The sequence below is a fragment of the Rhinoraja longicauda genome, chromosome 14 (assembly GCF_053455715.1).
Source record: "Rhinoraja longicauda isolate Sanriku21f chromosome 14, sRhiLon1.1, whole genome shotgun sequence".
Classification (NCBI taxonomy): Eukaryota; Metazoa; Chordata; class Chondrichthyes; order Rajiformes; family Arhynchobatidae; genus Rhinoraja; species Rhinoraja longicauda.
In genome coordinates this window covers 34,292,698-34,305,919 of record NC_135966.1, presented here as the reverse complement: position 1 = coordinate 34,305,919, position 13,222 = coordinate 34,292,698, and the positions used below count along the sequence as shown (strand labels likewise).

The window sequence follows — 13,222 nt, the reverse complement described above, 5'->3', positions numbered from 1 at the left end:
TCCAGCCATATTCAGTCTTCTTTAGTCGAGAAAGACGGTTTGATCATTGTCATTCAGAATCAATGATTGATTTCCTCATGAGTGATTTTTTTTCGAACGGTTTTATTGGGGTTTTATTGGTATTTGGTAAATAAATACACAAACTATTTACATTAAATATGCAGGGGCTGGAACTCTGAAACAAAGACAGAAACGGCTCGATAAAGCTCCATGTTTCATGCAGCAGCTGCAAAATGAATCTCTACTTCCTTAGCATACATCTCAGGAACCTTTCGAAAACAAAACATCCGGCTTCGAATGCCTTGTATTAACTTGGGGAATGTCACGATCTTTTTTTCATGTTTGGAAGATGAATAGCTGCCATGAACTGCTTTTTCAATTTTCGTTCATGAGGGGCTCACGTTGTCGACCTCCTCGTGGTGCGCCCTGTCAACTGGCCTCAGTCAGGCGAACGACAACAAACAGAGACCGCAGAAGCAGAAGCAGCTTCATAACTTCTGCTGCCTCAAACGCAAGAAGAAGCTCGTTCATGAGATTAAGCCACCTGGTTGCTGTTCATGTCGAATCACCACAGAGCTATGCTTCTTTAATTCTTTAGCCACTATACGCGACTTTAATCAACTTCACCGTTCACATCCCTCACGGCCATCATGCATTGATTTCCCTCACGGTCAATGTTTCATTCATGATAGTCTTCAAGTTTTTCTGCCTGGCACAATCGTCTGATGCAGAGACCACATGTATGTTTTGAGAATACCGACTGAACCTGGCCTCCTGTAATCTTTAAATGGTTTGGCTTACAAATGAAGACAAGTTTCATTTGTTTCGTTTAAAGCGAATTGTGGCATGCGCGGTAAGTGAGCAGCTTCTGAAGTAATCGATTCAGGGAGAATCATGCTGGCTCTGACCCTCAATCAGATCTTGCTCTCTTGTTTCCAGACACTTGTGCTTAACAGGCAGATAAGCGCTGTTCTTGCTTGCCAAGGTTCTCAGAAGCTACCACTCACGAAATTCCGTTGAAATCTTTGATGGTTGGTCAATATTTTGAGACCTGTTCCTTGATAGGTGTTAAATATTTCTGAATCTACAACCCCCCCCCCCCCCTAAAAATGAAGTACATATTTTGGGGAAATGAACAAATCAATCACCGAGAGAAAATCAGCCGTACGAATCAGAAAGAGTCGAAAATATTTTTCACATCTTTGAAATTAATCAAAGTAATAAAAACAATACCCTACGCGTTGCTTTCTACAAGCACAACAGCAACATTCGTCATGACTGAAAATGTGGGCATTTGATCTGCTGATGATCACGTATTATTAACCCGTTTCAGAAATTCCCCCAGTGCAATCAGTGCCAACATGAAAAATTCCCGGACCAAGTTATTTCCAAATGTTCGGTAACAAGTGACACTCAAACATGAAAACTGTAAGATGGGGACTATCACTATCAAGAAAAAGGAATGCAGCCTCTCTCTAATTCGTGGTTGAGGTCATGCATAGTAACATTCTGCATTTCACTACTATTCAGGACCTTAAACGAGCCTGGTAGCGAAGAATCGCCTATAAACACATTGGATATTTTTGGGCAAAGAGCAGTGATGGACACAATGTCTCCCCCCCCCCCCCCCTTCCTGTGCTGCCACCTTCAGGGATTTCTGTACTTGTACAACAAGATCCCTATTACGGGTAAACAGTAAACAATATTATTCAACGACACATTCCTCGACTGAAAAATGTTTTTAAAACCGATTAAATGAATATGAGATGCACTGAAACCATGACGCATTCTAATAATCTATCATTAAATCCAAGGGACAAGGAACGTCTTGAAAATAGCCAATCAAACGAAGGTATCTGGAATGTGATGGCATTTTGGTGATCGCAATTATTCTGTGTTTCTAATGTTAAGAGCATGTACAAATCATGCCCCAATGATCAACAGTGCAACGCATTATACGTGGTCGTCAGTCATTAGTTCTTGCGCTGACAGCATCTGCATTTCTTTCCAACAGATAGAGTGAGGGAAATGGTGATAACGTTCAGATTGATAACCTTTCATCTTTTTCCGAATTAAATTCTAAATCCAAAACGCTAAATCTTGTCTCTCCCTCAATGCAAAATGCTTGTCGTGCTGAATTTGTTCTAGTAGTTTCTATTTTAGTTAATCTACAATTGTAGCTGTGAAGGCATTTACTCTTTGCTTATGGACTACCAGGTGATTTAATCAATCTGGGATGGTCTGAGGTCATGGCAACCAGAAAGTATCCATCGTATTTGAACGACATGGCTAGAATTCCCACGCTGTTGTCAAAGGAAGAGATCATAGTATGTATGTTTAGCTGTATATTTGTCACATCAAAAGGAATGGGAGCTAGTTTTAACAATCACTGAGTATTTTGATATTTTTTAGTTGGCTTAAAACTCTTGAAACCAGACATATGGGGTTCCAAGCAAATTGGTATACCCGGTATAAAAATGCATTGGAATGACATATCATTGGAAATAACAGAAACACTCGGTGACAAAACCAACAAAATAAATGCCCAAATGAATTTGAAGGAGAATGCACAACATATTTTCCCCGTGTTATTAATTTCGTCCCAGTAATTACAATGGCCCAACTATCACAAATATTTATATGCCTCCAAATTAATTGTAGGGCAATTTGACTTACTTTTCGAAGCACCTCACCTCATTAGTTGCATTGAAGTTGGAGGCTTGAGACTTTATCATTCCTGGATTCTCCTTTCCAATAGTGTTCTTCTGGATACAATGCATTGCGGTAGGAAGCCCACATGTTTGAAGTGTCGTGACGTCTCTTTTCGTGGATTGCAGTGTGGAACACGACTCGTAGCGGAAGCTCTGAGAAAGTGGATCGCCTCCGAATACCTCGACACAGTTTGGTGGTATCTGAAGGCTTTTGCTGGCCTTTTGAATTCCATTCAGTGAAGTTCTTGTTTTGAAACAACAACAGACGGTTTGTGAACTATCCTGGAGTCCCTGTCCATTTCTGCTTTATGAACCTTAACAGCAAGTATAATTAAAATCACGAAGAAAATGATGGATGATGTCCCTAAGGCTATGACCAATGATAGGTTCATATCAGGAGTGAAATTTGGATCTGTGGACAAACTGGTGGCACTGGAGAACTTTTGATTCCCTTTCACGGACAATGCTATAGTCACCGACGCAGAAAGTGGTGGCGCTCCATTACCTTTTACGACAATCACAAGTCTTTGCTGAGATGCATCTTTGGTCTGAATGTCACGCACAGTCCATATTTCTCCTGTGTCTGCTGAAATAGTAAAGAGGCTGCGATAGGTAGCCTGTAAAATGTGGTAAGTCAGGCGGGCATTCTGACCGGAGTCGGCGTCTGTTGCTGATACCTTGACAACTAGGTACCCAGGTTGAGCAAGCCTGAATATTGTCTCCGTTACTGTTGAGCCATATTCAGGCATAGGATTCACGATCACGGGCGCATTATCATTTTGATCGTGGATAACAACATCTACACGACAGTTACTGGTCTGCGGAGGGACTCCAGAATCCCGCACAAGTACTTGGATTTGGAAACTTCTCAACTTCTCGTAGTCAAACGATGTCAGAGCAAATATGACACCATTTTGTGAGTTAATGGAAATATATGAGGCTACGGATGAATTCAGGATAGATAAGTTCAGTTGGGCATTCTGTCCCTCGTCTGGATCATAGGCTGTAAGGGAGAATATAGAATTTCCAATAATGTTGTTCTCATTGACATTCGCCGTGTATACAGGTTGCGTAAACCACGGTGCGTTATCATTTACATCTGAAACATCTACATGAATCGTTTTCTTGGATGCGAGGGGAGGGTTTCCTGCATCCGTGCAAGTCACAGTAATGTAATACCTGGAGGTAGTTTCCCGATCCAGTGTATCCTGTATTAGAAGTCTACAAAAACTTTTCATACTTGTGTCCATCTTAAATGGGAGTTTATTTGCAATTTAACAATGCAGTTGCCCATTTCGACCCGTGTCTTTGTCTTCTACGTTGAGCAGTGCCACAACTGTTCCGATTGAGGTATCTTCTCGGACCGTACTGGAGACAGATGTTAACGTTATATCAGGAGCATTGTCATTCACATCGATAACATCCACCAATACATCACAGTACTGAGGCATTGCGTAATGACCATTGTCGACTGCCTGTACATTAATCTAAAAAAAATGTTTTCTTCGTAGTCCAAACGACTTTTCAGTCTTGTTTCGCCAGTTTGGAATCTACCCCAAATAGTTCATGAAATTTTGCTGAATTTTGGTCACTGAGTGAAAATGTAATCTCACCATTAGAACCCTCGTCCAAGTCAGTGGCGTTTAATCGAATAATCAAAGTCCCTACGGCAGCTGTTTCCAACATTCTGACACTATTGTGAGAAAACAGGATGGTTGTCGTTCATATCTTGCACCGTGATTGTTATTTGAACTGAGCCCGATCTCATAGGGACTCTGCCATCTTCAGCAAAGAACATTAACTCGTGGGCCAGTATTGTTTCTCTATCCAAGGTCCTCTGCAGCACTAACACTGGTAATTTTCCCTTCCTACTGTGTGTCTGTACATCAAGAATGAAATATTCACTGGGAAGGAGATGGTACGCCTGCAAGGAATTCGTCCCAATGTCCGGATCGTATGCGGAATCGAGGGGGAATCGCGCTCCCGGTGCCATAATCTCCGAGATTTCAAGGAGGATATGGCTTTTGGGGAAACTGGAGCGTTGTCATTTACATCGAGTATCTCCACTTCCATCTGGTGAAAACTGAGGGGATTTTCAAGCACGACGTTCAAGGGTAAAATGCAGTCGGTGCACGCCCCGCAAAGTTCCTCCCTGTCGATTCTTTCATTCACAAATAAAATCCTATTCTGCAAATTTACGTCAACATATCGCTTCCTCAGGCTGGGAAATTAACAATGTTCTGACTAGGTCAGTGAGTTTCAACTTTCCTATGCGCAGACCATACGCAAGACGACCCATCACTCTCTTCCATTTTAAACCCACCACTCTGTTCTGATCTTTTAGCATGATCCGGGCTATTGTATTCACAAGGTGCTAACCACCAATTCTAAGTCTTTCCTGTGGTACTTTTGCACTTCTGCTGTCATTAGCGACATCATCTGCATGCCAAACACATTGTGCCCCATAGCCCTCTAGACTAAGGATGGCGATGGGCCATGAAGACGACGGTTGATACATGATTAGACGTTTCTACGCAAGCGGTGCAGATAGAGATGAAGCTGTGGATTGTACCCGACATTATGTAATACTGACCAATATATAACTTCAATAAAAATCGAGTAATTCGGAACGAGCTAACTGCTATCAATTCAGTTGTCCTTTAATCATTCAGAAAGCGACGGGAGCTATTGTAAGCAATGCTATCAAGCGGCAAACATATTTGCTCGCGTATATGTAATTGGATTACATGACAACATGAAACTGCAGCGATTTTCTTCCAAACATGGAAAATGTGCTTAACCAAAATGAATACAGTATCACAGTTTAATATTGCACGGCATCAAATATTTCAGTGGAAAGCTTCACTGGCAGGAGACGGAACTCGCAAGAACGTTTAATATAAAAGGGTTGGATCATTGGGATTCACACTGCAGAGCTGGCTTCCCTCCTTGCCGCCTAACAGTCTGACATACATTTATCACCATTCCACACTGCTACTCAATCTAAGTAACGGAACGTCCTGGCAACATCATTTCAGAAGAGACAACACCAGAAGCGCTGCAGTGGTTCTAAAGCTGTCTCATCCGCATTTGCTCAAGGGTACACGAAGATGAATAATTTATTGGGCTTTCCTGTTGCTTAGGACAGAAAAATTCATACAAATAAAGGGAATATTGATGGTTGAAGAACAACAATTCGCAAAACCGAGGCATCACTGACGTAATTTCTGAATGAATTGCCTAGGCCCATCCATCAAAGTGACTTCCCGAACGACCAGTACGATATTATGGCTGAAGACGTTTGCAGGAGACCATAACATGTTGATTGGCGTTCCATATCGCTCATCATGTCTTGGACGAAATTGGGGGGTTGGAGTATTAAATAATGGATGAAATGGCTCAGATGTTGGACATTGACCATCTCCAGCAACAAGAAGAACCAATTCTCCTCAATATGTATTATGCTACCGTCATCAAGTACACGTTTTGTTACATGGATTTCAGCATTTGTGAGATATAAGTGAACAAGTTCATAAAAACTATGATTGTAACATGAAAGGAGACACTTGCCTTTAAGATTTCTTGCATGGTTCATGCCGATGGTATGTAGTAAATCAGTATTATTCAGAATATTCTCACTTTGCCTGTGTTTGTACACTCAGAATGTACACCCATATTCGGTACAAAGTTTTGCAGATTGTGCATTAAACGTTCATTGAACTCGGTACATAACGCGCCGAGAAAACACACTGTTGATTCTTTAAGCACAAATCCAAAATCTTTCCGACCAGGTAAATAAAGCGCAACAGGGAATCATAGGCACGATTGCGTCCCCCACACTAACCGCCTGGGTATCATCATTTCTCAGAAACCATAGAAGGAGCTACATAAATACTTTGGACAGAGTCTCTTACCCAGAACAGGGGAATCAAGAATCAGAAGACATAGGTGTAAAGTGAGGGAGGAGGGTAGGTGGGGGGGCAGAGAGAGATTCCGTTAGAACCTGAGGAGAGACGTTTTTACAAAAAGGGTTGGAAGCTGGAAGAGGTAGTTGAGGCAGGTTTAAGAAACATTTACTTAGGTACATGGATATGATAGATTTAGAGGGATATGGGCCAAGGGCGAGCAGGTGGGACTGGTATAGATGTTGGTCGTTCTGGGGAAGTTGGGCCGAATAGCCTCTTTGCACACGATACCACTATATGACGCTATGGCCCTATGACTATTACACAAAATTAAAAGCTGTGTTTCGACCGGCTATCGGGATTCTATGGTGGCCTCCTGCTACTGTGAATGAGAATTCAGCATTTCGCCTGCATGGTCTCCGTGTTTTCATGGCAGGTATCATAAAACCCATGCTTGAAAAATAACATCTGCTCTTCAAAGTCACAGTCAAAACTCTGGAACGTCTCCAAGTCAAGAATGCCGGTCATTATCATCTACTCAACGACAATTATTTATGGACAATTTTTTTTAAAAACAACGTTTACTGGTACCTATTTTCAAACAAGGGTTAACCAGGCATTTGTTTCAATTTAGAATAATCCAAGTCTAACAAACTACCGGGTACTTAAGTGTTAAATTGTGGCATTCAACCCCGTTACATCAGCTCAAGTGGAATAGAATTATGCTGCGGTGTACAGTACTTGGGTGGCTAACATTATGCGTAAAATCTGTCGCATGTTCATGTAAACGTTTGCGTTGCACACCACCTGAACTCTTCTTACGCATTTGAACAAAGTCCAGGTTAACGATACTTACGTTTTGACGTTCCTATCAGTATACCACGATGCATTGTGGAAGCAATGAAGCACGGTTGTGTATTGATTACGGCTGTAGTTCAGGAAATATAGCAGCCAGGTTTTGCATAGCCAACCGCCCAAATCAATGCGAGAGGGAACAAGTAATCTATATTAAACATTCCGATTAAGGACTAGGTATTAGAGGAATACCTTTCCGGACGGCGTGTGCAAGTTTTATGTTCGCTCGCCAAGAATACATATTGTCGAACCATAATTGGCTCATGTAAAAATCGTATGCCACGGATATTGAGCAGTCTCTCTTGCCATGCGATTTTTGTACCTTTGCCTCTAAAATGGGTCTTTAGTTAGTGAGGTATAACTCGGGGGGGGGGGGGGGTGGGTGTAGGAAATGAACTGTACTTTTTCAGGGGGGTATATCTATATGCCACTGGAATAGGTCACTGGGCTCCTCAACCCTTCATATATATATATATATATATATGTGTGTGTGTGTGTGTGTGTGTGTGTGCGCGTGTGTGAAAATAAAGGGCATCTTTGTGATAGGTTGGACAGTGCCGCCTACGGGAGAATTGGAGGAGTATAAATGGATGAAGGTGCTAGTTAATGAGTGAACAAATGGGACAGTTAGGTACAGAACGCATTATTTGCTAAAATCTCAAACAAAGAAGATTGCTTGGAATACTCAGCAGGTCACGCAGTTTGAATTGGTAAAGAGAAAAACGCGAATTATTGTGCATCGATTCTGACAAAAAGCGAATTATTGTGTCTCAATATGTGTCTTGATTAGCCAGCTCAAATATGAAAGGGCAATGGTAGTCATCTGATATTGTTAATTTGATGTGCGAAGGCTGATGTTTGCAGATACGAACGACGAGATGGTGCTTCCCGAGCTTACGATTGTTTATTTTTTGGAAGAGGAGTGGGAGTCAAGAAATTAAGTGAAGGGGACAGTGTGCGGGGTCGCAGTGATGAGCTAAGCCGGACCATTCAGCAACGTGGTCACTGAATCTACATTTGTACTTAACATTGTAGATCGTGCGTACTTCACGCAATGTGCTAGTTTGGAAGAAGAACAGTTGAATTGGTGTGTCACGCGAGAGGACTGCTTCAGTCTTGGAGACGCTTGTGATGTCACCTGATCTGCAGCTGCGAATGTTGGTTAGCAGGATGAAAATGCCTCCTCGAATCATGAGCATTTCGAAAACACTGCTCAGAGCGTTTTTACGACAGAATATACACCGAACAGCCAGAACTGTATGACCTGATGAGCCAAAACATTATGACCACCTGCCAAATATGCTGTTGATCCTCCGTGTGCAGCCCCATATGCATCAGGGTGCGATGCATTGTGTATTGTGAAACATTCCCCCGTCACCACCATTAAAATTTTCTGTGACTTGTGCCACAGTAGACCTTCTGTCGGTTCGGCCCAGACAGGGTAGCCTTTTTCGCCTTCGCGCATCGATGAGCCTTGGGCGCGCAACACCCTGTCGCTGGATTGTAGTTTTACCCCCCTCGGACCACTGTCGGTAGCTACTCACCACTGCTGACCTGGAGCATCCCATAAGCCTTGCCGTTTCAGACACGCTCTGACCCAGTCGTCCGCCCATAACAATTTGGCCCTTGTCAAAGTCCCTCAGTTCTTTACTCCTACCCATTTCCCCTGCATCCAAAACATCAACTTCAAGAACTGACTGTTCACTTGCTGCCTAATAGATCCCACCCGTTGACAGGTGCCATTGTAAGAAGATAACGAATGTTATTCACTTCACCTGTCAGTGTTCATAATGTTTTGCCTGATCGGTGTACTTCACCGCAAATCCAAAACATTGGCTGGAATTTAGCTCAGAATTCATAATTTGAGCAAGGTCATCCTTGTAATTGAGGCAGTGCAGCGTAGGTTGACGAGATTGATCCCTGGGATGGCGGGACTGTCATTTGAGGGAAGATAGAAAAGACTAGGCTTGTATTCACCTGAGTTTAGAAGGATGAGAGGGGATCTTATAGAAACATATAAAATTATAAAAGGCCTGGACAAGCTAGATGCAGGAAAAATGTTCCCAATGTTGGGCGAGTACAGAATCAAGGGCCACAGTCTTAGAATAAAGGGGAGGCCATTTAAACAGGTGAGAAAAAACTTTTTCACCCAGAGAGTTGTGAATTTGTGGGATTCTCTGCCACAGAGGGCAGTGGAAGCCAAATCACTGGATGGATTTAAGAGAGAGAGTTAGATAGAGCTCTAGGGGCTAGTGGAATCAACGGATATGGGGAGAAGGCAGGCACGGGCCATGATCGCTATGAATGGCGGTGCTGGCTCGAAGGCCCGAATGGCCTCCTCCTGCACCTATTTTCTATGTTTCTATGTTTCTAAAACAAAAATTCCCATTAAAATCTATGTTGTGTTACGTATGCCTTGATATATTGGTGGTTCACGGACACCATGGCTGTGCTTGACCAGGCTGACACTGGAACGCCGCCAGGAAGATGCGGCTTCTTGGTCAGGCCAGGAACCATGGCACTTACAAGAGGGACTTGAACATTTTGCCAAAAACTGACGAGTCTGTATACTGTCTCAGTGTACTACAACTAATCACGTACTGCATCTGAGGTGCTTATCCCGCCTGCATCGAAGTGCTCATGTATACTTGTACTGGACTGTGTAAAAATGAATTTCACTGTGCCTGTAGCACATGTGACAATGAAGCACCATTGAGACATTGAACCATTCCAATTAAAATATATGAAGATTTTCTTTTCAATTTAAAATCACCTCACCTCAGGAACGTTGTATTTTTCAGTATTCACCATCTCAGCATGTCCTTTCCCAACAGACGTATTCAGCACGCAATTAATGTCTGCAGACATCCTGCACCGATTGGGGGCGAGGACATCTCTCTTGGTGGACTGCAAAGTCGAACATGACTCGTAGCGGAAACTTTGGGAAAGTGGATCGCCCCCAAATACTTCAACATAGTTTGGCGGTATCTGAAGACTTTTGCTGGCCTTCTGAATTCCATTGAAAGAGTTTCGGGATTGTAAAAAACAACACGTACCGAGGGAACGGTGATGGTATACCACTCCATCCCTGTTTTTGTGAACTATAAGAGCGAGGATGACTAAAATGATAAGAAAAATGACAGATGTTATCCCCAAGGCCACAACCAAGGAAAATCTCAGTTCAGGAGTGAATCTGGGATTTGATGAGGAACTGCTGACAATGGAGAACGTTTCAGTATCAGCACCAACCACAGATAATACTATCGTCACGGTAGCGGAGAGCGATGGGATTCCATTGTCTTTTATCACAACAACCAGTCTTTGACTAGATGCATCCTTGCTCAAAATGGGACGGATTGTCCAAATTTCTCCCGTGTCTGTGGAAATAGTAAAAATATTATGATGTGTGGCCTGAAAAATCTGAAAAGAGAGGCGAGCATTTTGACCTGCATCAGCATCAGTGGCTGAGACCTTGACAACCAAATATCCTGGTTCTGCAAACCTCGACATTGTTTCTATCGCTGTTGAACCATATTCTGGTAAAGGATGTATAATCACTGGAGCATTGTCATTCTGATCAAGGATAACAACATTCACCGAAGCATTACACGTCAGCGCTGGCGCACCAGAATCCGTCACTTGAACTTGGATTTGGAAGGTTTTCAGTCGTTCGTAGTCGAAAGATCTCTGAGCATATATGACACCATTCGCTGAATTGATAGAGACATAATAAATTATTGAGGAATTTTCAACATGTGACTCCAGGATAGAAAAATTTAGTCGTGCGTTTTGCCCTATATCTGGGTCGAAGGCGGTCACGGAAAATATAGAAGCCCCAATAACATTGTTTTCCAGAACATTTGCAGTGTATACTGGGCGAGAAAATCTTGGTGCGTTGTCATTTATATCTGTAACCTCTACCCGGATGGTTTTCCTGGAAGTAAGTGCGGGCGTTCCGGCATCCATGCATGTTATAGGAATATCATACTTGGGGGCATTTTCACGATCCAGCAAACGCGTTGTAAGAATTCTGTAATAGTTATTTATGGAGGAATCCAACTTAAAGGGCAGCTGATTTGATATATGACACCGTACCTGACCATTTGGCCCCGAATCTCTGTCTCCTGCACTGAACAGTGCCACAACAGTGCCAAGTGGAGAGTTCTCGGGGATTGTACTTGAAGTAGATCGTAACATCACCTCCGGCGCGTTATCATTCACATCGACAATTTCAACAACGACGTCGCAGTACTCGGGCATTGCGCCAGGACCCTTGTCTATTGCTTGTATGTTAATCTCAAATGCTCTGCTGTCTTCATAATCTAAATTTCCCTTCAGTCTGATTTCACCAGATTGGGGGTTCAAATCAAAAAGTTTACGGGCTGTCGCGGAAATATGGCTATTGAAAGAGTACATTACCTCTCCATTGACTCCGTCGTCCAGGTCAGTGGCGCTTAATTTGATAATCAGGGTCCCTTTCGGCGCATTTTCTAAAAGGTTGACTCTGTAAACCGGCTGAGAGAAAACGGGCGCATTGTCGTTTATATCTTTTACTATGACCACAATCTTAACCGTACCCGATCGAGGGGGCAAGCCGCCGTCCTTGGCTGTTAGCGTCAGATTGTAGATTGTCGCCATTTCTCTGTCCAAGGACTTCTCCAACAACAAAACAGGCCGCATTCCCTTCCCACTGCGCTTTTGTTCGTCGAGAGTGAAATACTCATTCGGTTGTAGCTGGTAGCTTTGCAAGGAGTTAGTGCCAATATCTTGGTCCTGTGCGGGTTCAAGAGGAAATCGCATTCCCAGTGTCGCAGACTCCCAAACTTCAAGCCGAAAATTGCTTTGGGGGAAAACGGGAGCATTGTCATTTACATCGATAATCTCCACTTCCACTGGGTACAGACTCAAGGGATTTTCAAGCACAACGTCCAAGGGTAAGCGACAGTCGAGGTTCGACCCACAAAGCAGTTCTCTGTCGATAACTTCCTTCACAAATAAAATACCGTTCTCCAAATTTACGTCGAAATAGCACTTCTTTAGATTGGGCGCTACCCGTAAACTGCGAGCCGCCAGCTGCTGTACATCTAAACCTAAATCGGCTGCGATTTTCCCAACAAAGGCTCCCTGTTGCAGTTCTTCAGGTATAGAGTATCGAATCTGACCCGACACAATATCCCACCGAAAGAACATCCAGCATAGCAATTGGCATTTTAGCAACCAATGTATTTTATATCTCATTGCCGGTAGAAGTCATTCCAAAGGTTTCAAACTGATTTTTCCAATGTTCCTTTAACATTCATTTCATGTTATTATGACAAGATCCACGGGATGCAGAATATACTCGTACCTTTTTCGAATCTCTCGATTTATTTCATTCCAACACTCGCATATTGTCCCCAGTCGCTGGAGTATTCATGTAAAAATCCCACGGAGCTGCTCGCTATACGGTTTTCATTGTGTCTGATCTTACATGATGGCGGCCGAGTCGTGAAAGGGGCTGTCCAGATCACTAATCAAATCTCAGCTCCCGATTGGTGCAGAACCTCGTTGATATTCGACCAATGAGGGCTCAGCACGTTTCTTAAAGCAAGAACTACTTAAAAGTGCACGAAAATATACTGTATTTACTGCTCGACAATTAAAATGTATTTCAGCATTGCGGTGGGTTTTTTCCTCTGATTAGTGGTCTGTCGATTTGAGGTATTGTAAAACAGTTTAACTAATATGTTAAAGTGTGAAGAAACTATTGAT

At 42.9% G+C, this 13,222-nt stretch overlaps 1 protein-coding gene across 8 annotated transcripts in view; it reads right to left on the bottom strand.

Moving 5' to 3' along the window:
- LOC144600208 (protocadherin gamma-B2-like) overlaps window positions 1–13,222 on the bottom strand; it is a 219,018-nt gene that overhangs the window by 177,661 nt on the left and 28,135 nt on the right. Inside the window, exon 1 of one of the 8 annotated variants that reach the window (XM_078411710.1) lies at window positions 10,250–12,931. The exons of the other annotated variants lie outside the window; for them this stretch is intronic. Within the exon in view, the coding sequence (XP_078267836.1) occupies window positions 10,250–12,709 (2,460 nt within the window). The 5' untranslated portion in view covers window positions 12,710–12,931. Of the gene's footprint in view, window positions 1–10,249; window positions 12,932–13,222 lie in introns of those variants that run through there. 8 annotated transcript variants of the gene reach the window in all.